This window comes from Eptatretus burgeri, chromosome 9, assembly GCF_056783735.1.
Source record: "Eptatretus burgeri isolate ZD-2024b chromosome 9, Ebu_testis_v1, whole genome shotgun sequence".
Classification (NCBI taxonomy): domain Eukaryota; kingdom Metazoa; phylum Chordata; class Myxini; order Myxiniformes; family Myxinidae; genus Eptatretus; species Eptatretus burgeri.
The window spans coordinates 98,185,126-98,210,623 of record NC_140969.1 but is presented as its reverse complement, the minus strand read 5'-3'; the positions used below and the strand labels follow the sequence as shown (position 1 = coordinate 98,210,623).

General features: G+C 51.8%; 1 protein-coding gene across 3 annotated transcripts in view; it reads left to right on the top strand.

Moving 5' to 3' along the window:
• The first annotated feature begins 3,701 nt into the window (after positions 1–3,701).
• LOC147020716 (RNA polymerase II elongation factor ELL2-like) overlaps positions 3,702–25,498 on the top strand; it is a 42,935-nt gene continuing 21,138 nt past the window's right edge. Inside the window, exons 1-6 of one of the 3 annotated variants that reach the window (XM_085896279.1) lie at positions 3,748–3,887; positions 19,599–19,632; positions 21,115–21,162; positions 21,447–21,568; positions 21,742–21,905; positions 25,165–25,460. In XM_085896279.1, the coding sequence (XP_085752405.1) occupies positions 21,836–21,905; positions 25,165–25,460 (366 nt within the window). In that variant the 5' untranslated portion in view covers positions 3,748–3,887; positions 19,599–19,632; positions 21,115–21,162; positions 21,447–21,568; positions 21,742–21,835. Of the gene's footprint in view, positions 3,888–19,598; positions 19,633–21,114; positions 21,163–21,446; positions 21,569–21,741; positions 21,906–25,164; positions 25,461–25,498 lie in introns of all 3 variants that reach the window. The other 2 variants (XM_085896278.1, XM_085896277.1) reach the window with 2 other exon arrangements.

The window sequence follows — 25,498 nt, the reverse complement described above, 5'->3', positions numbered from 1 at the left end:
GGGCCCAATACATTTTTGAAATATGCTATACATCGTTTTTAGCCCCATCTCTCAATGGTGAAGAATCACTTTAAAAAGTAAATCATTCTCGTATCCAGATCTGGATTCAGATCTTCACCAAAATCGAATCAATTCATCCTGACATAGGGGAGTATCAACGGAGGGTATCCGTTCACTCCCCCCACCCCCCCCCCACCAGGACTCTACCAAACCAACTTTTTTAGCTTCCTTTTATGGTCCCATTACACATTTGAGATGTTAACAAAAAAAAATCCCGGCACTTTGGCGATATTCAAAATGGCGTCCAAAATGGCCACCAAATGGGTAAAATCATAGAATACGGTATATAACATCTCAAAAATGTGGCAAATTGGAAAAATAATCATTGGGATTTTGTTCCTGATCATTAGTTACTAGTTTCTGATAATTGGGCTTTGTTGCCATTAAAAAAATCCAAGATGGCGTCCCAAATTGCCGCCAAAATATGCAAAATCATAGAAAATTATATATAACAGCCAAAAACTGTGAAAAAATTGTAAATTAATCATTGGAATAATGTTTTTCTCATCATTAGTAACTAATACTTGAATATTTACATACACTCAAGTATTATGTGTACTAATCTTTTTATGTGTATTTTTTTTTCCTCGTTCCAGGTTACATTAGTTAGCTTAGCAAGACCGTAGCTAGTCAAGATCAAGATCACAAGTCAAGATGTCAGACAAGCAAGAAATAGTTTCATGTAATTGACAAAAGAAAGTTCTTGAAATGGAAAGAAATTGCAAACGGGAACATTGGGTCATTTATATGTCTGGAATAAAGTATGGCTCGTTCACATATTTTTCAGACTTAACGAATCCAAATGAGAGATTGGCACTTCTCAAAAATATATGAGATCGTCGCTTAGCTGAACCACCAGGTTCTTCATATCGAATGACAGATATCTGTCAGGGCATTCCTGATGAGATCTAGGAGAACGAGGGCTATCACCGGGGATGTTACCAAAGATTTACCCTGAACCTACATAGGTTAACAGCTAGTAAACCATCCAACGATCCTGAAGCTCCTGGACAATCTCCCAGCCAAGGAAGGGTAAAGCGCAAGAAAGCATCAGAAAAGATCATTTTTGAACCTGATTGTATTTTCTGCAATACTGAAGGCCAAATCCATGTGAAAATGCAGGCATCGACACAAAGGAAGGCACCTCTTCGTTTAAACGTGATGGATGGCAGAAAGTGCAGCAAATCGCAGAAAAGAACAATCATGAGTGGCTCTTAAGGCGAATCCGAGGATTTGATTTGTTTGCAGCAGAGGCCCAATACCAGCCGAAATGCAGAAAGCAGTATACAGCCAATCCTGCACATTGGAGGAGCGGCAAACCAGAGGCTGTTGCTCAACAAGCAGCATTGGAAGCTGCACATGAAGCATGCTTCAATCATGTGGCAAAGTACGTAGACGAGACATTAATCATTGGACGTAAAGTAGTACAGCTATCTTTGTTGCATCTCCTCTACATTGCAAAGCTGGATGAGATGCAATTCCCAAACCAAACTATCGTGCTGACAGACGCAAACTAGAAACTCGTCCTGTTCTGGGCCCTAAGTTAGCCTTCACCAAAGTAGAACCAGATGACAACACCTGGCCATTTTACCTGATCTACAGCACTGACATCACACTTGGTGATGCAATCAGTAAAGCATATCAGTTGGCATCCAGGGATTTCATTAAAGATGTGGCTTTAGTTTGATAAGCGGTGGACAATCGCTATATAAAATGTCCGTTTCAGTACCATTATTCTTTCATCAGATATTCCAAGGTGGAATACGATGACTTCGTACTCAACTTAAAAAATAGCAACTGAATTAGAATAACCAGATATTAGTTACTAATGAAAAGAAACATTTTATTCGAATTATTAATTTACAATTTTGTCACAGTTTTTTGCTGTTATATATAATTTTCTATGATTTTGCATATTTTGGTGGCCATTTTTGACGCCATCTTGGGTTTTAAAAAACTGGCAACAAAATGCAATCATCTGAAATTAGTTACTAATGACCAGGAACCAAATCCCAATGATTATTTTTCCAATTTGTCACATTTTTGAGATGTTATATACCATATTCTATGATTTTACCCATTTTGGCAGCCATTTTGGACGCCATCTTGAATATCGCCAAAGTGCCTGGAAACTTTTTTTGTTAACATCTTAAATGTGTTATAGGACCATAAAAGGAAGCTAAAAAAGTTGGTTTGGTAGAGTCCTGGGGGGGGGGGTGCACGGATACCCTCCGTAGATACTTGACGAACACAGTCAACATGTCCACCAAGTTTCGTCCAAATCCATTCACAACTTTTTGAGATATCATGCTATATATTGGTTTTGCCCTGTCTCTCAATCGTGGAGAATCAATAAAAAATTATCAGATCTGGATCCGGATCGGGATCTTTTGTTTGGATCTTTTGGATCTTTTTGGGGGGGGGGGATTTTTTTGAAGATTTTGGATCTTCACCAAAATTGAATCATTTATTCCTTGTCACGCACCCAACTTGTCAACCACGTTTCATCCGGATCCGTCCACAACTTTTTGAAATATACTGCACACATACAAACAGACAAACATAAGCTCCTTCACTTCCGGTGGCGGAGGTAAATCTAACTCGATCACTGGTTCGCTGAAAAACTGAAGTCGCTGGCCGCCATCTTGGTACACCCCACAATGGCAAGGGTGGCACGCACAATGCCAGCATGTTACATTTGGATGCAATAACCAATAATATTTGGGTTGTGGGAAGTAATTTCACAAGTAATTGGAGGTCTAACATATATTAACTAGAACCCCGAGATATAGTACAACGTCGATTTATTTTGTCGTAGCTGAATCTGAGTTTATAATATGTCAAGTTCGGCCGACTGTCATTCATTCGTTCATTGTACATTTCATTCGTAAACAGTAATTATTATGCAAAGGGGGAATGCAAAACGAATCTGGTATTAAAACATTTTTGCATTGTTTACTGTGGAATGTTCGGTCAGGAGGGAGTCCCAATATGGCGGCCGCGTGGCCTCATCAGCCAACGCACTCTCATCGGTCTGTTGTTCCTCCACATTACAGAGCTCAGTGGTGTGGGCGTGCAATCCGGGCATGATGTGTAATCCGACAGCCAACTGGCCTCCTGCGTCAATGTTATCTTCTTTCTATCTATAAATCCGGCAATCTCTGTCTGTCTGTCTGTCTGTCTGTCTGTCTGTGACCGCTGTTTCTCGACAACCACTGGTCCGATCTAATTGAAACTTGCCAGGTATATTGCTGGGGACCAGAGTATGTGCCTTTTCAAGGTTTGATATTAATCGGACAAGTGCTTCCCAAGTTATGGCCATTTATTTACCAAACCAATGACAGGACACGGTGCTATGACATCACAATTGACGTCACAATTCTTGTTTTTTTTTGTTTGTTTTTTTGCACGTACGGGCACGCACTAGTTCCTTGAAATATCCACAAGTTATTTTTCGGGTGCTGCGGACATTGCCTCACGGCTGAAAAGACGCCCCTCACATTTCTTCGGCGGTAAAAAGGCGTCCTCCTCAAACGACGTGCTGTGTTACCTAACGAGGAAGAAGAAGACGACGCGTCTCGTTCCAAAAAGGATAAAGCAACAGAATCCTCAACGCCGTGACGTCATCGGTCGGGCATCACGTGACAAACTGTGCGGTGACGTCATCGCAACGGCGCTGCGTGATGGCGACGCTCGGCGCGGAGCAGCGTTTTGCCGTTTCCTGCGGGCAAGGTGCTGTTTGGAACGAACAAACGTGCATAGTTCACGTGAAGCTAACCGATTCTGCGCTGCGGACGCTGTCTGGCTTCCAGCTACAGGTCGGAAAAGTACGTACACTTTCGCCGCACGTTTGTGGAACGTCATAACGTTGTTTGTCCTTTTGCGCGTTTGACGATGAAATAATTTAATTCTGCCGTTCGGGTCGTTCGAGCTCGTCTGTTGGCTGTAATTACTTTATGTACATCGGTCACTGTTTTTTTGAAAAACGTGTGCTTGAATGAAGTTGTACTCTCGTACCGAACAGCGCTTCTTACTATACATCGCCTGAAATGCACAACCATTAAATTTGACATATTTGCGCGAACTCGTTAGATGCTTTCTCGTAGGTGAAACAAGAACTTCCTAAACAACATGAATTATATAACTCCAGCAGTAGATAATATGTTCCAGTTTGCATCGAGATTTCCCGCGTAAACCCTGCCGTTAAAGCTCTCTCCAGGAAGCTTGGTGTTTTTATATATATATATATATATATATATATATATATATATATATATATATATATATATATATATATTTTTTTTTTTTTTTTTTTTTAATTCTTGTCGGCTCTTTTTAAATATCTTGCTCCACCTGTTCCGATTGCCGTTGCATCTGTTTTCCACCTTCGTCCATTTTGGGTTAAAAATTCAGGAATGCATTCGAAGTGTACCATCTAGCTCGGCTGTCATCCCTCCTTATCGGGTTTGCAATGTCTACAGTACACTCCGGTCAGTATTTAAGTTAATCGTTGAGCCAACTAACGTGTTTGGTTAAAAATTTGAAATCTTTTTTAAAAAATATAAACGCAACCTTCACGACCAAGCTTGTTGTCCTTGCATTTGCGAGGAGGATCGATGCCAAACAGCGAGCTCGAGCAGGAGTCAGAGTGAGCCCGAAATAGGAGCATCACGTGGTGCACTCCCACCGAGTCACCTCCCCCCTTGTCCCCCCCACCTTGTCCCCTCCCACCTACTCCCCTCCCACCTTGTCCCCTCCCACCTTGTCCCCTCCCACCTTGTCCCCTCCCACCGAGTCCCCTCCCCCTAGTCCCCCCCACAGAGTCCCCCCACAGAGTCCCCCCACAGAGTCCCCCCACAGAGTCCCCCCCACAGAGTCCCCCCCACAGAGTCCCCCCCCACAGAGTCCCCCCACAGAGTCCCCCACAACAGAGTCCCCCCCACAGAGTCCCCCCCACAGAGTCCCCCCACAGAGTCCCCCCACAGAGTCCCCCCCACAGAGTCCCCCCCCCACAGAGTCCCCCCACAGAGTCCCCCCTCACAGAGTCCCCACAGAGTCCCCCCACAGAGTCCCCCCACAGAGTCCCCCCACAGAGTCCCCCCCACAGAGTCCCCCCCACAGAGTCCCCCCCACAGAGTCCCCCCACAGAGTCCCCCCCCACAGAGTCCCCCCACAGAGTCCCCCCCCACAGAGTCCCCCCCACAGAGTCCCCCCACAGAGTCCCCCCACAGAGTCCCCCCACAGAGTCCCCCCACAGAGTCCCCCCCACAGAGTCCCCCCACAGAGTCCCCCCACAGAGTCCCCCCACAGAGTCCCCCCCACAGAGTCCCCCCCACAGAGTCCCCCCACAGAGTCCCCCCCACAGAGTCCCCCCACAGAGTCCCCCCACAGAGTCCCCCCCACAGAGTCCCCCCCACAGAGTCCCCCACAGAGTCCCCCCACAGAGTCCCCCCACAGAGTCCCCCCACAGAGTCCCCCCCCACAGAGTCCCCCCCACAGAGTCCCCCCACAGAGTCCCCCCCACAGAGTCCCCCCACAGAGTCCCCCCCACAGAGTCCCCCCACAGAGTCCCCCCACAGAGTCCCCCCCACAGAGTCCCCCCACAGAGTCCCCCCACAGAGTCCCCCCACAGAGTCCCCCCACAGAGTCCCCCCACAGAGTCCCCCCCACAGAGTCCCCCCCACAGAGTCCCCCCCCACAGAGTCCCCCACAGAGTCCCCCCACAGAGTCCCCCCACAGAGTCCCCCCACAGAGTCCCCCCCACAGAGTCCCCCCACAGAGTCCCCCCACAGAGTCCCCCCCACAGAGTCCCCCCACAGAGTCCCCCCACAGAGTCCCCCCACAGAGTCCCCCCACAGAGTCCCCCCCACAGAGTCCCCCCACAGAGTCCCCCCCACAGAGTCCCCCCACAGAGTCCCCCCACAGAGTCCCCCCACAGAGTCCCCCCCCACAGAGTCCCCCCCACAGAGTCCCCCCACAGAGTCCCCCCCACAGAGTCCCCCCACAGAGTCCCCCCCACAGAGTCCCCCTCTACAGAGTCCCCCACAGAGTCCCCCCCACAGAGTCCCCCCACAGAGTCCCCCCACAGAGTCCCCCCACAGAGTCCCCCCCACAGAGTCCCCCCACAGAGTCCCCCCCACAGAGTCCCCCCCCCACAGAGTCCCCCCACAGAGTCCCCCCCACAGAGTCCCCCCACAGAGTCCCCCACAGAGTCCCCCCACAGAGTCCCCCCCACAGAGTCCCCCCCACAGAGTCCCCCCCACAGAGTCCCCCCCACAGAGTCCCCCCCACAGAGTCCCCCCCACAGAGTCCCCCCCCACAGAGTCCCCCCCACAGAGTCCCCCCCCACAGAGTCCCCCCACAGAGTCCCCCCACAGAGTCCCCCCCACAGAGTCCCCCCACAGAGTCCCCCCACAGAGTCCCCCCACAGAGTCCCCCCCCACAGAGTCCCCCCACAGAGTCCCCCCACAGAGTCCCCCCACAGAGTCCCCCCCCACAGAGTCCCCCCCACAGAGTCCCCCCCACAGAGTCCCCCCCACAGAGTCCCCCCACAGAGTCCCCCCACAGAGTCCCCCCCACAGAGTCCCCCCACAGAGTCCCCCCCACAGAGTCCCCCCCACAGAGTCCCCCCCCACAGAGTCCCCCCCACAGAGTCCCCCACAGAGTCCCCCCACAGAGTCCCCCCCACAGAGTCCCCCCACAGAGTCCCCCCCACAGAGTCCCCCCACAGAGTCCCCCCCCCACAGAGTCCCCCCACAGAGTCCCCCCCCACAGAGTCCCCCCCACAGAGTCCCCCCACAGAGTCCCCCCCACAGAGTCCCCCCCACAGAGTCCCCCCCCACAGAGTCCCCCCCACAGAGTCCCCCCACAGAGTCCCCCACAGAGTCCCCCCACAGAGTCCCCCCCACAGAGTCCCCCCCACAGAGTCCCCCCACAGAGTCCCCCCACAGAGTCCCCCCACAGAGTCCCCCCCCACAGAGTCCCCCCACAGAGTCCCCCCACAGAGTCCCCCCCACAGAGTCCCCCCCACAGAGTCCCCCCCACAGAGTCCCCCCACAGAGTCCCCCCCACAGAGTCCCCCCACAGAGTCCCCCCACAGAGTCCCCCCACAGAGTCCCCCCACAGAGTCCCCCCCACAGAGTCCCCCCACAGAGTCCCCCCCACAGAGTCCCCCCCACAGAGTCCCCCCACAGAGTCCCCCCCACAGAGTCCCCCCACAGAGTCCCCCCCCACAGAGTCCCCCCACAGAGTCACAGAGTCCCCCCCACAGAGTCCCCCCTCACAGAGTCCCCCCCACAGAGTCCCCCCACAGAGTCCCCCCCACAGAGTCCCCCCACAGAGTCCCCCCACAGAGTCCCCCCACAGAGTCCCCCCACAGAGTCCCCCCCACAGAGTCCCCCCCACAGAGTCCCCCCACAGAGTCCCCCCCACAGAGTCCCCCCACAGAGTCCCCCCCACAGAGTCCCCCCCACAGAGTCCCCCCACAGAGTCCCCCCACAGAGTCCCCCACAGAGTCCCCCCACAGAGTCCCCCCCACAGAGTCCCCCCACAGAGTCCCCCCACAGAGTCCCCCCCACAGAGTCCCCCCACAGAGTCCCCCCCACAGAGTCCCCCACAGAGTCCCCCCACAGAGTCCCCCCACAGAGTCCCCCCCACAGAGTCCCCCCCACAGAGTCCCCCTCACAGAGTCCCCCCCACAGAGTCCCCCTCTACAGAGTCCCCCCACAGAGTCCCCCCCACAGAGTCCCCCCCCACAGAGTCCCCCCACAGAGTCCCCCTCTACAGAGTCCCCCCACAGAGTCCCCCCACAGAGTCCCCCTCTACAGAGTCCCCCCACAGAGTCCCCCCCACAGAGTCCCCCCACAGAGTCCCCCCACAGAGTCCCCCCACAGAGTCCCCCCCCACAGAGTCCCCCCACAGAGTCCCCCCACAGAGTCCCCCCACAGAGTCCCCCCCACAGAGTCCCCCCACAGAGTCCCCCCCACAGAGTCCCCCACAGAGTCCCCCACAGAGTCCCCCCACAGAGTCCCCCCCACAGAGTCCCCCCACAGAGTCCCCCCCACAGAGTCCCCCCACAGAGTCCCCCCACAGAGTCCCCCACAGAGTCCCCCCCCACAGAGTCCCCCCACAGAGTCCCCCACAGAGTCCCCCCACAGAGTCCCCCCACAGAGTCCCCCCCACAGAGTCCCCCCACAGAGTCCCCCCACAGAGTCCCCCCCACAGAGTCCCCCCACAGAGTCCCCCCCACAGAGTCCCCCCCACAGAGTCCCCCCCACAGAGTCCCCCCACAGAGTCCCCCCCACAGAGTCCCCCCCCACAGAGTCCCCCCACAGAGTCCCCCCCACAGAGTCCCCCCACAGAGTCCCCCCCACAGAGTCCCCCCCACAGAGTCCCCCCCACAGAGTCCCCCACAGAGTCCCCCACAGAGTCCCCCCCACAGAGTCCCCCCCACAGAGTCCCCCCACAGAGTCCCCCCACAGAGTCCCCCCCACAGAGTCCCCCCACAGAGTCCCCCCACAGAGTCCCCCCCACAGAGTCCCCCCCACAGAGTCCCCCCACAGAGTCCCCCCACAGAGTCCCCCCACAGAGTCCCCCCACAGAGTCCCCCACAGAGTCCCCCCCACAGAGTCCCCCCCACAGAGTCCCCCCCACAGAGTCCCCCCCACAGAGTCCCCCCCACAGAGTCCCCCCACAGAGTCCCCCCACAGAGTCCCCCCCACAGAGTCCCCCCCACAGAGTCCCCCCCACAGAGTCCCCCCACAGAGTCCCCCACAGAGTCCCCCCACAGAGTCCCCCCACAGAGTCCCCCCACAGAGTCCCCCCACAGAGTCTCACAGAGTCCCCCCACAGAGTCCCCCCTCTACAGAGTCCCCCCACAGAGTCCCCCCTCTACAGAGTCCCCTCACAGAGTCCCCCCACAGAGTCCCCCACAGAGTCCCCCCCACAGAGTCCCCCCACAGAGTCCCCCCCACAGAGTCCCCCCACAGAGTCCCCCCCACAGAGTCCCCCCCCACAGAGTCCCCCCCACAGAGTCCCCCTCACAGAGTCCCCCCCCACAGAGTCCCCCCTACAGAGTCCCCCCCACAGAGTCCCCCCACAGAGTCCCCCCACAGAGTCCCCCACAGAGTCCCCCCCCACAGAGTCCCCCCACAGAGTCCCCCCACAGAGTCCCCCCCACAGAGTCCCCCCACAGAGTCCCCCCACAGAGTCCCCCCCACAGAGTCCCCCCCACAGAGTCCCCCCACAGAGTCCCCCACAGAGTCCCCCCACAGAGTCCCCCCACAGAGTCCCCCACAGAGTCCCCCCCACAGAGTCCCCCCACAGAGTCCCCCCACAGAGTCCCCCCACAGAGTCCCCCCCACAGAGTCCCCCCCACAGAGTCCCCCCACAGAGTCCCCCCCACAGAGTCCCCCCCACAGAGTCCCCCCCCACAGAGTCCCCCCACAGAGTCCCCCCCACAGAGTCCCCCCACAGAGTCCCCCCCCACAGAGTCCCCTCACAGAGTCCCCCCACAGAGTCCCCCCACAGAGTCCCCCCCTCACAGAGTCCCCCCACAGAGTCCCCCCCACAGAGTCCCCCCCACAGAGTCCCCCCACAGAGTCCCCCCCACAGAGTCCCCCCACAGAGTCCCCCCCACAGAGTCCCTACAGAGTCCCCCCCACAGAGTCCCCCCCACAGAGTCCCCCCCACAGAGTCCCCCCCACAGAGTCCCCCCACAGAGTCACAGAGTCCCCCCACAGAGTCCCCCCCCACAGAGTCCCCCCACAGAGTCCCCCCACAGAGTCCCCCCACAGAGTCCCCCCCACAGAGTCCCCCCCACAGAGTCCCCCCCACAGAGTCCCCCACAGAGTCCCCCCACAGAGTCCCCCCACAGAGTCCCCCACAGAGTCACAGAGTCCCCCCACAGAGTCCCCCCCACAGAGTCCCCCCACAGAGTCCCCCCACAGAGTCCCCCCCCACAGAGTCCCCCCCACAGAGTCCCCCCCACAGAGTCCCCCCCACAGAGTCCCCCCCCCACAGAGTCCCCCCCACAGAGTCCCCCACAGAGTCCCCCCACAGAGTCCCCCCCACAGAGTCCCCCCCCACAGAGTCCCCCCCACAGAGTCCCCCCCACAGAGTCCCCCCCACAGAGTCCCCCCCACAGAGTCCCCCCACAGAGTCCCCCCCCACAGAGTCCCCCCCACAGAGTCCCCCCCCACAGAGTCCCCCCACAGAGTCCCCCCCCCACAGAGTCCCCCCCACAGAGTCCCCCCCCACAGAGTCCCCCCCACAGAGTCCCCCCCACAGAGTCCCCCCACAGAGTCCCCCCCCACAGAGTCCCCCCACAGAGTCCCCCCACAGAGTCCCCCCCACAGAGTCCCCCCCCACAGAGTCCCCCCCACAGAGTCCCCCCACAGAGTCCCCCCCACAGAGTCCCCCCACAGAGTCCCCCCCACAGAGTCCCCCCCCACAGAGTCCCCCCCCCACAGAGTCCCCCCCCACAGAGTCCCCCCCACAGAGTCCCCCCACAGAGTCCCCCCCACAGAGTCCCCCCCACAGAGTCCCCCCCACAGAGTCCCCCCCACAGAGTCCCCCCACAGAGTCCCCCCCCCACAGAGTCCCCCCCCACAGAGTCCCCCCACAGAGTCCCCCCCACAGAGTCCCCCCCCACAGAGTCCCCCCACAGAGTCCCCCCCACAGAGTCCCCCCCACAGAGTCCCCCCCCACAGAGTCCCCCCACAGAGTCCCCCCACAGAGTCCCCCCCCACAGAGTCCCCCACAGAGTCCCCCCCCACAGAGTCCCCCCCACAGAGTCCCCCCCACAGAGTCCCCCCCACAGAGTCCCCCCCCACAGAGTCCCCCCCCCACAGAGTCCCCCCCACAGAGTCCCCCCCACAGAGTCCCCCCCCCACAGAGTCCCCCCCCCACAGAGTCCCCCCCCACAGAGTCCCCCCCACAGAGTCCCCCCCACAGAGTCCCCCCCCACAGAGTCCCCCCCACAGAGTCCCCCCCACAGAGTCCCCCCCACAGAGTCCCCCCACAGAGTCCCCCCACAGAGTCCCCCCCCACAGAGTCCCCCCACAGAGTCCCCCCCACAGAGTCCCCCCCACAGAGTCCCCCACAGAGTCCCCCCCACAGAGTCCCCCCACAGAGTCCCCCCACAGAGTCCCCCCCCACAGAGTCCCCCCACAGAGTCCCCCCCACAGAGTCCCCCACAGAGTCCCCCCCCACAGAGTCCCCCACAGAGTCCCCACAGAGTCCCCCCCACAGAGTCCCCCCCACAGAGTCCCCCCCACAGAGTCCCCCCCCCACAGAGTCCCCCCACAGAGTCCCCCCCCACAGAGTCCCCCCCCACAGAGTCCCCCCCACAGAGTCCCCCCCACAGAGTCCCCCCACAGAGTCCCCCCCACAGAGTCCCCCCCCACAGAGTCCCCCCCCACAGAGTCCCCCCCACAGAGTCCCCCCACAGAGTCCCCCCCACAGAGTCCCCCCCACAGAGTCCCCCCCCACAGAGTCCCCCCCACAGAGTCCCCCCCCACAGAGTCCCCCCACAGAGTCCCCCCCACAGAGTCCCCCCCACAGAGTCCCCCCACAGAGTCCCCCCACAGAGTCCCCCCCCACAGAGGTCCCCCCCCACAGAGTCCCCCCCCCACAGAGTCCCCCCCACAGAGTCCCCCCCCACAGAGTCCCCCACAGAGTCCCCCCACAGAGTCCCCCCACAGAGTCCCCCTACAGAGTCCCCACAGAGTCCCCCCCACAGAGTCCCCCCCCACAGAGTCCCCCCCCACAGAGTCCCCCCCACAGAGTCCCCCCACAGAGTCCCCCCCCACAGAGTCCCCCCCACAGAGTCCCCCCCACAGAGTCCCCCCACAGAGTCCCCCCCACAGAGTCCCCCCACAGAGTCCCCCACAGAGTCCCCCCCACAGAGTCCCCCCCACAGAGTCCCCCCCACAGAGTCCCCCCCCACAGAGTCCCCCCACAGAGTCCCCCACAGAGTCCCCCCCCCACAGAGTCCCCCCCACAGAGTCCCCCCCCACAGAGTCCCCCCACAGAGTCCCCCCCCACAGAGTCCCCCCACAGAGTCCCCCCACAGAGTCCCCCCCACAGAGTCCCCCCCCACAGAGTCCCCCCCACAGAGTCCCCACAGAGTCCCCCCACAGAGTCCCCCCACAGAGTCCCCACAGAGTCCCCCACAGAGTCCCCCACAGAGTCCCCCCACAGAGTCCCCCCCACAGAGTCCCCCCCCACAGAGTCCCCCCCACAGAGTCCCCCCCACAGAGTCCCCCCCACAGAGTCCCCCCCCACAGAGTCCCCCCCACAGAGTCCCCCCCCACAGAGTCCCCCCCACAGAGTCCCCCCCACAGAGTCCCCCCCCACAGAGTCCCCCCCCACAGAGTCCCCCCCCACAGAGTCCCCCCCCACAGAGTCCCCCACAGAGTCCCCCCACAGAGTCCCCCCACAGAGTCCCCCCCACAGAGTCCCCCCCACAGAGTCCCCCCCCACAGAGTCCCCCCACAGAGTCCCCCCCCCACAGAGTCCCCCCCCACAGAGTCCCCCCCACAGAGTCCCCCCCCCACAGAGTCCCCCCACAGAGTCCCCCCACAGAGTCCCCCCCCACAGAGTCCCCCCCCCACAGAGTCCCCCCACAGAGTCCCCCCCACAGAGTCCCCCCACAGAGTCCCCCCCCACAGAGTCCCCCCACAGAGTCCCCCCCACAGAGTCCCCCCACAGAGTCCCCCCCACAGAGTCCCCCCCCACAGAGTCCCCCCCACAGAGTCCCCCCCACAGAGTCCCCCCCACAGAGTCCCCCCCCACAGAGTCCCCCCCACAGAGTCCCCCCACAGAGTCCCCCCCCACAGAGTCCCCCCACAGAGTCCCCCCCCACAGAGTCCCCCCCCCACAGAGTCCCCCCCACAGAGTCCCCCCACAGAGTCCCCCCACAGAGTCCCCCCACAGAGTCCCCCCCACAGAGTCCCCCCCCACAGAGTCCCCCCCACAGAGTCCCCCCCCACAGAGTCCCCCCCACACAGAGTCCCCCCCCCACACACAGAGTCCCCCCCCACACACAGAGTCCCCCCCCACACACAGAGTCCCCCCCACACACAGAGTCCCCCCCCACACACAGAGTCCCCCCCCCACACACAGAGTCCCCCCCCACACAGAGTCCCCCCCACACAGAGTCCCCCCCCACACAGAGTCCCCCCCACACACAGAGTCCCCCCACACACAGAGTCCCCCCCACACACAGAGTCCCCCCCCACACACAGAGTCCCCCCCCACACACAGAGTCCCCCCCCCACACACAGAGTCCCCCCCCCACACACAGAGTCCCCCCCACACACACAGAGTCCCCCCCCACACACAGAGTCCCCCCCACACAGAGTCCCCCCCCCCACACAGAGTCCCCTCCCCCGTATCTGTATCTGCTGTCAAGGTCCTCTGGACCTTTTTGGTGGAACAGAGACGAAACTGATGTGCGATTTATTTATTAATTCATTCATTTATTCATTCATTCAACGATGAACTGAAGATTCCAACATTGACCATGATCGGACCAGCCTCTTCATCTACGACGCGTGAACTAAATGCGATGGATGCCGCCTTTGCTTCGGAATATACCTGTCCGATTATAGCACCTGTCTGGAAGTTATCTGATGTTATGGCATTTTTTAAAAAAATACTGTGGATTAAAGTCCTCATTGTTTCCTATGCACCACGCAACTGCTGGTTTGCATCATTTTGAGGGTGCTGCTGTGCCTCTGATGCAGTGCCCCCCCCCTCCCAGGTGAGACCAGGAAGGAGTTTGCGATTTGTTGATTGTGCCGGCGATAGCTCCCCTTCTCCTTGCGAAGGACACCGTGGGATCTTGAAAGGGGAACCCAAACGCTCAGAACATCTCACCACCAAATCTATCCCCTGAAACCCTCAAAAATAGATGTCTTTCTGATTTCCGAAATTGTAAAGGAGGTAAATTTGAGATTAAAAGTCGAAATCTTCTTCTTCTTCTTCTTCTTCTGCTTCTGCTTCTGCTTCAGATTGGCATTGATGTCACACATGGAAGGAGACCCCCATCCGTACTGTCGCCAGGTTACACGGTACAACTGAACTCAAACGGTGCATAATTTTCGATTTTCTACAAATTTGCCGAGTCGATGCGTCGTCGGTGGTTATGTAGCGATACAAACCGAGATCGTTTCGTGCTACACCAATGGCCGAAAGGGTGCCAGAAATTTGACGTGGTTTGTCCAAAATACCCGAGTGTAGATTACGCCAATAAAATGTTCACTTTTGTGCTTCGGAACATGTTACAGAGCACCGTTATGAAACAACAGAGATGGTGAGATGTTGTGGTTATCCGCCACAATTGAGAGAGGATGCCAACCCCACGATCAAGCGAAAGAAACAGCCGTCGCTCGAAACTGTAACGCCATCTCTACCGAGCTACCAGCACATGTACACCGACAATTTGTGCAGTGAATGAAACACCTGTTGCCATTGCCGCAGTTACCACAAGACCACCTGAAAAATAATTATCTTTTATGAACCACCATCTATTTATAGTGGAGAGAAAGTATCCATGTATCATCTACTCCACCGACATGTTTTGACTGAGGACAGTAAAACTTACTGGCCCACCCCCACTCCACCATCAACCATCACCCCACAATACCCACCACCATCCTGCCATTCTACCCCCCCCCCCTCCACAATACCTACCACCATCCCACACCCTCTCCTCCACCATTCTCCCACAATCATCACCCCCACAATATCCGTCACCACCCCAAAAATTCCCACTACCATCCCACACCCTCCACCCTCCTCTCCCCCTCCACAATCCCCATTTACTGGAGAAAGGCATCGACACCCCACGGACACGGCACAGACCCAAATGGCGTCCAGTACAATCCCGTAACGTACAAGACACCTGGTCAGCCTGCGATGGTGGGACAAACAAAGCATTCATTTCCCATTTTGTCCACTATGTCCGAGTGTGCCTGGGCAGTGTCTGGGCGATGACGTCTGTTCTATCTGGCGATGACGGGTATTTATGCTCGAGTAATATCTAAACCGATTTGTCAATTAACACAAAATCCCTCCCTTATAAAACCGCCAATTGAATTGAAAATCAAACCCTCCCGAGCTGACGTGATCATGTGACCAGCATTTTCATCTTCACCAACACTTCTTCCTCTGAATCGCTCGCACAAGGCTCGAAACGACACGGCTCCACAATCCCCCCCCCCCCCAAAAGATTTTCCATCACCAATTTTTTTCTCCAATTGTTTCTTCAAAATCCCATTGATCAGTTTCAACATTCTGAGAATGATCGGTGGTACCCATGACGGCGGAATCGGTATTGGAACTTGAGCTCAACCCGCACTGTTTCTCCATGTACACTGCCATTCAGATCCATATGGATTCCAGATGTGACGTCACTGGCGAGGTCGAAAATCAAAACTTGGGCTTTTTTGACACTTTGTGATTGGCAAAAAAAAAAAAAAATTATTCCCTTTAAATTGGACAGTGATTAATGATTCTCAATGGTTTTCAGATTGAAATCCCTTATCCTATGTTGATGTTTCAATTGCTCTTAACGACGTGTAATTGGTGTAAAAGTACACCGATGTCCTCGGCTGCATGTATTTTATGTTTCATCTCCTCCATGAACCTTCCTTCGATTACCGAAGTAAAGAACACATGGATTTTTAAGAAGATTTGGAAATTGATTGTTGGCCTTGGTGCAAGTTATCAAAATCCATCATGTAAAAGTGATCCGCACACTATAATGTTTAATAACCAACCACCCGTTAGGTTATTTTATAGCCGACGGAACAGGTTAACTCTCCTTTTCAGTTACCTGTCCAGGTATAGTATCACACAGGTTTTTTATTTATTTTTTTTCTTTTCTCCCAATGGTGGGTTACTTTCTACTGATACCTGTCATGTTTCTGCCCTGAACAGCTCTCTGAGTAGGGGTGTAGGAAGGGGAAACCTTTTGATTTCTCCTTTGTAAAATCATGCCAATTTAAATATTTGTGATCATACTACTAACGGTGGACATGAGGACAAATCTTCCACGGCTTGTGAGATAACTTATCCTGTCACACCATGAAGATTCAGACTGATGGGTCCTGAGAGGCAGAGGAAAAAAATCTTGTCCCCACATGGTGTTTGCTTGGGGTTGGTGTGGTGGATGTCGAGAGAGAAAAAGAGAGGCCGATCTGGTGGCTTGCTTCCGAGCTCTGTAGCGTCTGGCACACGTACACTTGTAAGGCCTCCCTGTTTCCTTTCTCGTTTGTCTGTCGCTTCCAACTTGACTTGCATAGGGAAATTGAGGAAGCATTCAGAAATGTGATGGTGGGGGAGGGTCACGGTTAACAGCTCCGAAACAAACTTTGACGCATGTTCTATCGTTTTCACTCAAAAACCACACACCTGTGTACATGTTAATTCACGACATAACTTGTCTATTTTACACCTGTTACCGCCCCCCATCACACTTGTGTTAAACATTTATTAACGACATGACTAGTTTTACACCCGTTACCCCCCCCACCCCTCCCCAATCACACTTATGCTAAACATTTATTAATGACATAACTAGTTTATTTTACACCTGTCGCCCCTATCACATTTATGCTAATAATTTATTAATGACATAACTAGTTTATTTTACACCTGTTGCCCCTATCATACTTATGCTGAATGTTTATTAATGACATAACTAGTTTATTTTACTCCTGTCACTCCGATCACACTAATGCTAAACATTTATTAATGACATAACTAGTTTATTTTATACCTGTTGCCCCTATCACACTTATGCTAAATGTTTATTAATGACATAACTAGTTTATTTTATACCTGTTACCCTATCACACTTATGCTAAATGTTTATTTCTAACATAACTAGTTTATTTTACACGTCACCCCAATCACACTTATGCTAAATGTTTATTTATAACATAACTAGTTTATTTTACACCTGTCACCCCTATCTTACTTATGCTAAATGTTTATTAATGACATCACTAGTTTATTTTACACCTGTGGCCCCTATCTTACTTATGCTAAATGTTTATTAATGACATACCTCGTTTATTTTACACCTGTCACCCCTATCACACTTATGCTAAATGTTTATTCATGACATAACTAGTTTATTTTACACCTGTCACCCCTATCACACTTATGCTAAATGTTTATTCATGACATAACTAGTTTATTTTACACCTGTCACCCCTATCACACTTATGCTAAACATTTATTAATGACATAACTAGTTTATTTTACACCTGTCATCCCTATCATACTTATGCTAAATGTTTATTAATGACATAACTAGTTTATTTTACACTTCTTGCCCTTATCATACTGATGCTAAATGTTTATTAATGACATAACTAGTTTATTTTACACCCGTTACCCCCTATCACCATTCCGCCACAGTGGTATATTTATATAATTAGAGAAGTTGTTTTTCTCATCCAATCTTTATCTAGGTTGAGTTGGTCGGTATATGTCAGGTGAGTTCTTCTCTGTAAACTTTATTCTTTTTCGTTTTTTGGGGTTCGTCAATCTTCATGATGTTTGCATCACTGGTTTGTTGTACTCTCTTTAAGTGTTAACCAGTATATAAAACCTGTCACTTCCCTGACGAGAATACCAATCCATACCGCGATGGCTAATCTATGGGGCGAGAACAAAAAAAGGATTCCTTGGCGATCCTGGTGTCTGTGAGGGGGTAACCAGCGTCGCAAGTTGGCGTTTGCAATTTTGCCACGTGTGTCCACGTATCCATGCACAAACAGTCCTTTATTTTATTTTATTTTTATTTCTTAATTTATTTCTTGTGTCACAAACCTTCCTGGGAGTTCCGTGAATCCAATGTTGTTGGATCCATTGAAATCCGTCGATTCATGCTCACGTTATAACGCGACAAACACGCAAGCAGACAGATATGGTTCCTTTTATAATAGAGAGCGGTTTCGAATGCATTCAAGTCCAACGGACAAACACTTCTCAGTTTATCCATGTAGTATGATTAATTATTTAATTTACTTTTAAGCCCATGTCAATTCTGTGCCCTCCTTCCTTGGTGCAGCGTTTTTATGCCTCGGCTGGCGGTCACCGGAGGCGTTGTTTGTATTCTGCAATCAACTTTCCAACCTAGTTCATGGGTTTTTGATTTGGCTCTTTCAGTTTTACTGAGAAGTTACTGGTGGGTCTTACCCTTGAAACTGTGGTTCAGAATACAAGATCGTAGGTAGCTCGTGGTCAGACTACACACTGTTTGTCTGTCTGTGATTGGCTATGAAATGTGTGACATCAAACATGCGTTTGAACCAGTCGTGAACCAGACGTGGCTGCTTCCACTGAAATGCTTTCACACCATTTGAAGTTGCATTTCCTCCTTATTGGGAATATATTGTGGAAAAAAGTCATGGGAGGGGCGGGGGTGGTAGTTGAGGGGAAGAGGATGCAAAGTGAAGATTCCAGAATGATCAGATCTAGTAATTGTGTCTTTGAGATTACTTTTGTTTCACTTTTGTATGTTCGTGTGTTTGCTTTCTTGTGTATGTACGGTATTTATATATCAAAAAGGGTGCATCCAATTTTTAAAGTCTTGTTTCGTTCCTTTTATTTTTTTGCTAAATAAACACCTTGATTATGGTCACAAGGTCTGCATCCGTTGGTGTGACTGCAAGTCCCAGTTTCTATTTTATGACTGATACAGTTTAAGGCATGTATAGCCTGGTGTTGGCCCAGTGGTTAGGGTAGCGGCTTGGGATCCAAAAGGTCCTGAGTTCAAGCCCCGTTGGGCCACTGAATTAATACACACCAGGAGGTTGACTCAGCCTGTCATCCTTCCGAGGTCGGCAAAGTGAGTACCAGTGTTCTGTGCCCGGTGTATACCCCGGTTAAAATAGGTGTACCATATCCCTGTGTCCTAAGAAGCGACCAGGGTTGCGTCAGGAAGGGCATCCGGCATAAAAACTAAGCCAAATCACGATGCGGATCATACGGATGATACGCTGTGGCGACCCCTAACGGGAGCAGCCGAAAGAAGAAGAAGAAGAAGAAGAAGAAGAAGAAGAAGAAGTAGAAGAAAAGACAGTTTAAGGCATGTAATAAAATCTTCCCATCAATTTGATTAAGGTACCAACGAACCCGTCTCTTCATCACGGCCTTGTTTTGGAGTTGGGAACTGTCCTACATCTTAAACTTCCTGTTTTTATTCCCAGCTGTTGTCCTGTTTACTTCCAGGGTATTATACGTGTCACCATTTCCAAATTATATAATGTTCTCTTTTGGTATTGGGGAGGGGGGCAGAAGGGGTTGAGGTGTGTGTATGTGTGTGTGTGTGTGTGTGTGTGTGTGTGTGTGTGTGTGTGTGTGTGTGTGTGTGTGTGTGTGTGTGTGTGTGTGTGTGTGTGTGTGTGTATGTGTGTGTGTGTGTGTTGGGGGAGGGACGTTGTGGCGAGGGGGTAATCCGACCCCTTTTCTGTAAATTTTATACTTTCCCAGTGACTCGTCTATTTTCTTTTCTACAGGGACTAAGCTCATGGATGAACTCGAACATTCAAGGTGTGGCAAAAAATTTCCGCTTTGATTTATTTATATTCTGCACTTCAAACGGTCTGATAATTGAGGAACTATAGACAAATCTTTCCAACTCGAATGGGTACCTTCCGGATTTGAATGGGTACCTTCCGGATTCGAATGGGTACCTTCCGGAAATAATGCTAATTGACGAACGTTTCGCTCTGTGAGAGGTACTTATTTAATTATTTCCTTTCTCCCATCTCTGCAGACCTCGTGTAGCTCAGTTTTCCGAACGTTCACCTCGTGCTGAGATGCCCAGAGCAAATCTAACCATTTTGACTAAAATAGCAAGCTACTTGGGGGTCTCTGCAAACACGCACTCCACGCCAACTGCAACACTACACGCTACCAAGTGCGATGGTCGTTCATAGTACTTCGCATGCTAAGTGCAATTCAGTTGTGCTCCACGTAGTCCCGATGGGAACTCGTGCAGGAAGTACGATACACAGCAAGAGGGGGACTGCCCGACAAGACGGCGCAAACTGGCACTCAAAACTTCGTGTTTGTCGATTCTGATTCCACGTGACTGTAGTCCACAACGATGTGGCTTTGCTGAACGAGATGGTGCCATGCGATGCATCGATGGAACGAGGAAAATGTGTCGAAGGATAAATAATCGTCGAGATGGATGTTGAGGAAGATGTTGAGGAAGTTCAAGGAAGCGCGGAGCGGACCAACCATGCACAGAGCACGTGGCCAGCACACCGCGCCGTACCCCCTTTTTCTGAACATGACCTTCAGGTGTTTGACAATTTTTAGGTTACGTGGATTTACTTAACCGTGTTATCAATCTCACAAACCCCCTTCTTCCCATTGGCCTTTACAACATACCTTCCGTGGCGCCACCTACATATCACGTGTCATTCCCAATGGAAACAAAAGGTTGTCTCACACGTGGTGTCCTCAAATAAGAACAAACTAAGCCCAGGAAACGTCGCTGGAACGCGTTGGCTTTCCAAACACAAGTGCGTCAGAATATTTGTCCGAAAGATGAAAAATGGTAAATTTGTATTTAAACTGTTTGAGAGTAAAGAGAATCAACAACATTTGGTGTGATCACGTGATTTCTGAGTAAATAAATAAAGTTTCCCACCTTTTTTCTGATCGTCTCCGATTTGTAAGCCGTTTGTGACCCATCTCGATCGGTGTGTTCCTGGTACCTTTGTCTGTCTCGTGACGCGCGTCCTTGTCGATGACGTCACTCGTTCGAATTGCCCCCCTTCCCACTTCTCTTCGAACCGTTTTGATTATCCACATTTGAATTGTACAGATTTGAACATCGTCGTGCAGGAACCTTTTTATTTATTTATTTATTTATTTATTTATTTATTTATTTATTTTAGTTTTTCATTTCATTGATTTAATTTTTAAATCACCGAAGTCTTCATTGGTCTTGTACAGATCTAATGCTTTTGATTTTTGTTGCAGAGTTTCAATCCTGATATCGATGTCTTCCTTTTGCAGAAACCTGGGTCTCAGCAGCCGGTGATTTGCTTTGAAGGCTCTCGAGGGGTGAGGAGGCTAACATCAGCGGCCTACACTGTGCCGTTTGCAACTACCGATGACCCATCACCCCTCTACCCATTTTCTTTGTGTACTGTTACACATTTAAACTGCTCAGCCTACTATCGTTTATTTTCCAGTCATTTCCTGTTATGTCACCATTGCCACAAAAAAAAAATTTTTGTGTGAGTTTTTGATTAAGTGCAGACAACCGCAACTGCCTTCTTGCTGATGTTGCGTTTTTAGTTTTTAATTAAAATTTATTTGTCATTTTGTTTTCGTTTTTTTTGCAGTACATCAGGATCCCATCACGGCATGCAGAGAATGGCGAGCGATGTTTTTCCTTCGACGTTTCCAGCGTCGGCGACGAAAACCCTCAGGGAAGCTTGGAGATCATCCAGCAGCCACTGGACAGGTGAGTGGTGCAGGCTGGTGACGAATCTAATAGATACCTGGAATTCATCCGCATTTTTGTCTGGAGATTCTTTGCTTACAAGTTGGCTCTGCATGTGACCGGCTCGCCGTCCAGCCTTTTGGGGTTTGAGCTGCTGGGCATTTGATGACGAACCTGCGTTTTGTTCTCTGCAGCACCAGAGGTGGTCGATTATCATGGTTGGGCAATGTTGCACACAAGGTGACGGTGTGTGCGACGGACGAGTCGTACCGGGCAACGCAGGAACGCATGACGCAGGCAGAAGAGGTGGCTCGGAGCCGTTCGGCTATTGTCATCAAGTCAGGTGGACCGTTTATTGGTACGTCATTGCGCTTCATCTTTGAATGTCACAATTGATCTCGTTTATTAAATGTTGGGAAAGAAATTAATCGGTAATGTGACTGACTGTCGTTGGTATATAAGAGCGAGCTATTGTTAATCATACAATTTTAAAAAAGTTTTGATGTGCTATCGTCCATAAATGGTGTCACTTGTTGCCACAAAAACCTTTTCTTTTTTAAAAAAAAAAGTATTTATTTATGTATTTATTTTGCAGGAATTCAGGCTCTGAGTGGAGCTGCCACATACCCCTGACATAGATTGACATACAGTATGAATACACAAGACACAACGTTGGACTGTTAGATGAGACAAACAGCCGCTGAGCTTGGGAGAAGTGCCGTCATTCCCTGTGGCTCCCAATGGATGCCAACCTAAAGGGAATGTCTGTACTCTTATCCTTTTTACCTGCAACGTGCTGCAAGTCTACAAGAGCTCCGCATAGTTGTTGTTACCTGGTGCTCGTGAAGTAAAAAGCAGTGTTAAGCGATTGGTAGCGTACGGACCTATGCCTACGTCATACGACTGTGTCTGCATTTTGTTAAGAGTGTACCTCGAAAACTGTTCAGCAGAGGAAATTGAAACTTTACCACATGTTACATAACCATGCCATCTCGCGGTCACTCTTTTGAGGTCAACATCGGCCAATATTCTAAAATCCTCATTTTTCATCCGATTGACTTGAAATTTGAAGAGGATTCCTATTTCAGGTCACTGAATTCAACCGCCAATTATTTTTGACGTCGACATAGGCCGGGTTTCTAAAACCGTCAGTTTTCATCCGATTCACTTGAAATTTGAGGCCGAGTTGCACATTTAGTCATTGAATTCAACCGCCAATTATTTTTGAGGTCAAATTTGTTTTATGGATTTTGCAAATATCGTGCTATGCACGACGTCGTCTTCTTGTTTGTTTGTCCGCACAGAACTTGAGGCCAGTTTTTCTCTGCAACGGCTTGGCGGACTGACAAAATTTTCACCATAGGAGTGGAAACTCATGTCGAATGTATTCATGATAATTATGACAATATGACATCAAAGGTCACGTGGTGTGGCAGCGATGTTGGAAAAAAAAGGAAAAACTCTGGACCTCTGTATCTCCAAATCCACACCATGGAAAAAATTGGAACTTGGCACATGGCAAGTACTCCTCATAGGGAATGTGATTTTTTTTTTTGATGATGTTCAGGTGGCTTCATTATGATGTCATAATTGCATACGTAGAACGCTACATCCGATCAGTATGAAAGTTTTTGAGCATTATCTTGGAATAAATTGGTCAACAGAAAAAAAAAAAGGACATCATCACGGGTCACTTGGTTCGGCAGCGCTTTTTATACGCCCGATATATATATATATATATATATATATATATATATATATATATATATATATATATATATATATATATATATATATATATATATATATATATATATATATATATATATATATATATCAGGGCGTATTATGTGATGTCGTCCGTCCGTTTCTGTCCACACTCTAACTCCCAAAGTTTTCAACTTTCACGTTTCATATTTGGTACATAGGTACCGACTGTGGAGACGGTGTGTCGTGACATACGTTCGTCGTCTAAAGTTGTTGCCATGGCAACCAGGATGCTGTTTTCCATGTTGTAGCACAATTCTGTATATGCCTACTTGTTCGGGCATATATTGTGCTCACTTGCGCTCTTGTTTATTATTATTATTATTATTACTTATTTTTAACCTTCAAAAATTTTCTCTGAAACGGTTGAACAGATCAAGGTGAAACTGTATGAGCACCTATCCATGAGGAACAAAACGTTCACACATGTGTCATTGGTCATATGGTTTGGCAGCCATATTGGATTTACCCTAAAACCTTTAAAAATACTCTTCTCCAGAACGGCTGGACAGATCGAGGAGAAATTTTACAGAAATGTTCCCAAAGCTTTGCGGATACCTGGGTGTTCACGAATAATTCGTAAGGCCACATGATCTGGCAGCCATATTGTTGTTGTTGTTCGTCTTTCGGCTGCTCCCGTAAGGGGTCGCCACAGCGGATCATCCGTTATGATCCGCATACTGACTTGGCACAGGTTTTACGCCGGATGCCCTTCCTGACGCAACCCTGGTCGCCTCTTACGACACAGGGATAAGGATTGGGTTTCACCATGATTCTGGGCTGCCCTACACCCTCTCATCGCGCGTCCCAGTGCAGGGCTCCCGTCCTCAAGCGATCCTCCAACCCAAGCCTCCGAGTAGCCGGATTACAGGCGCACGCCACTACGCCCGGTTATCTGGCAGCCATATTGTATTGAATGAAAAAATATATATATATATTTTTAAATTCTCTTGACCCGCTTCATCGATCGATGTGACATTTCACAATTATGATCCAGTAGTCGTGGGGAATATAAGTTTTAAATTTCAACTTGATCGGATGCATGGTGTGGCAGCCAGAATGATTTGATTTTTTTTTTTTTTTGAATTGGGTTCTTGTTTTTGATTTTGATTGTGTTGTTGTTGAATAAGACCCACTTGGCTGTGCCTGCACAGGTTTGAGGGTACAGGAGTAGCAGCTGAAACCCAAATCCTATCCAAGTTCCTCCCGATGACTCCATCTTTGCTTTTTGCTTGTTCAGGTTCCTTCTGATCACTCCAATGCAGGGCTGTACCTATTTGGTCTTCCATCTGTTTTTAATTATTTTATTCTAATCCCATTCTAAATTCAATTGATATAAAACGTCATGGCTCAGAGACGAGCGTCCAATCCAAGCATGACTCGTTGGTGCCTGATCATCACTGCCAGTAGTTATAAAGTGGCAGTTCCAGTTATGTCTGTTATTAATTATGTAACACACCAGTGCACAAACACCACACAAAACAAGTCCCGGCGAGGGTCTGCAATCTCTGATTGCTCTTTTCCTTGTCTTTGCGATCCAGTCTGACTTGACTGCGCCAAGATGCCTTGAAAAACACGGCTCCTTGTTGATATTCCATCTGGCCGCTGATTGGTGGATTTTCCTCTTATTTTGCAATTAAAAATGGATCCATGTTGAGGCAAATGCAGATCCCAAAAATGTTTTTGGTATTTATTTATATCCAAGGAACCCGAGGACTTTCAAATGACATTTTGTTTTTGTGTTATGTGATGTGTACGTGTTCTTCAAATCCTTGGGATTTATTTTCTTGCGTTCCCTCGAGGACAACTCCAAACTCTTCAACCGAAGGAATTCTATTTTGTTTCCACAGGAAAGCGAGTAACACGCAAACCTCCAGCAGCGATGCTCGATGCGGCACCTGAGCGCAAACCTTCCGCTCCACGCAATCCTTCGGCCCCGGTCCGTCGGCCCGGTCTCGTTTCTCAAGGTCAGATGCCGGTACGGGTACAGAGCGAAACCACCGAATGCTCACGGAGGCCGATCCGTGCACGGGTGATTCACCTGCTGGCGCTGGCTCCGTACCACAAGGCGGAGCTGCTGCTGCGACTGATGTCCGAAGGACTCGAACCAGCACAGAAGGAACAGCTTGGTCATGTACTGTCACAGGTATGTGACCTCGCTCAACCCTCGCCCCCTTTGGTTTT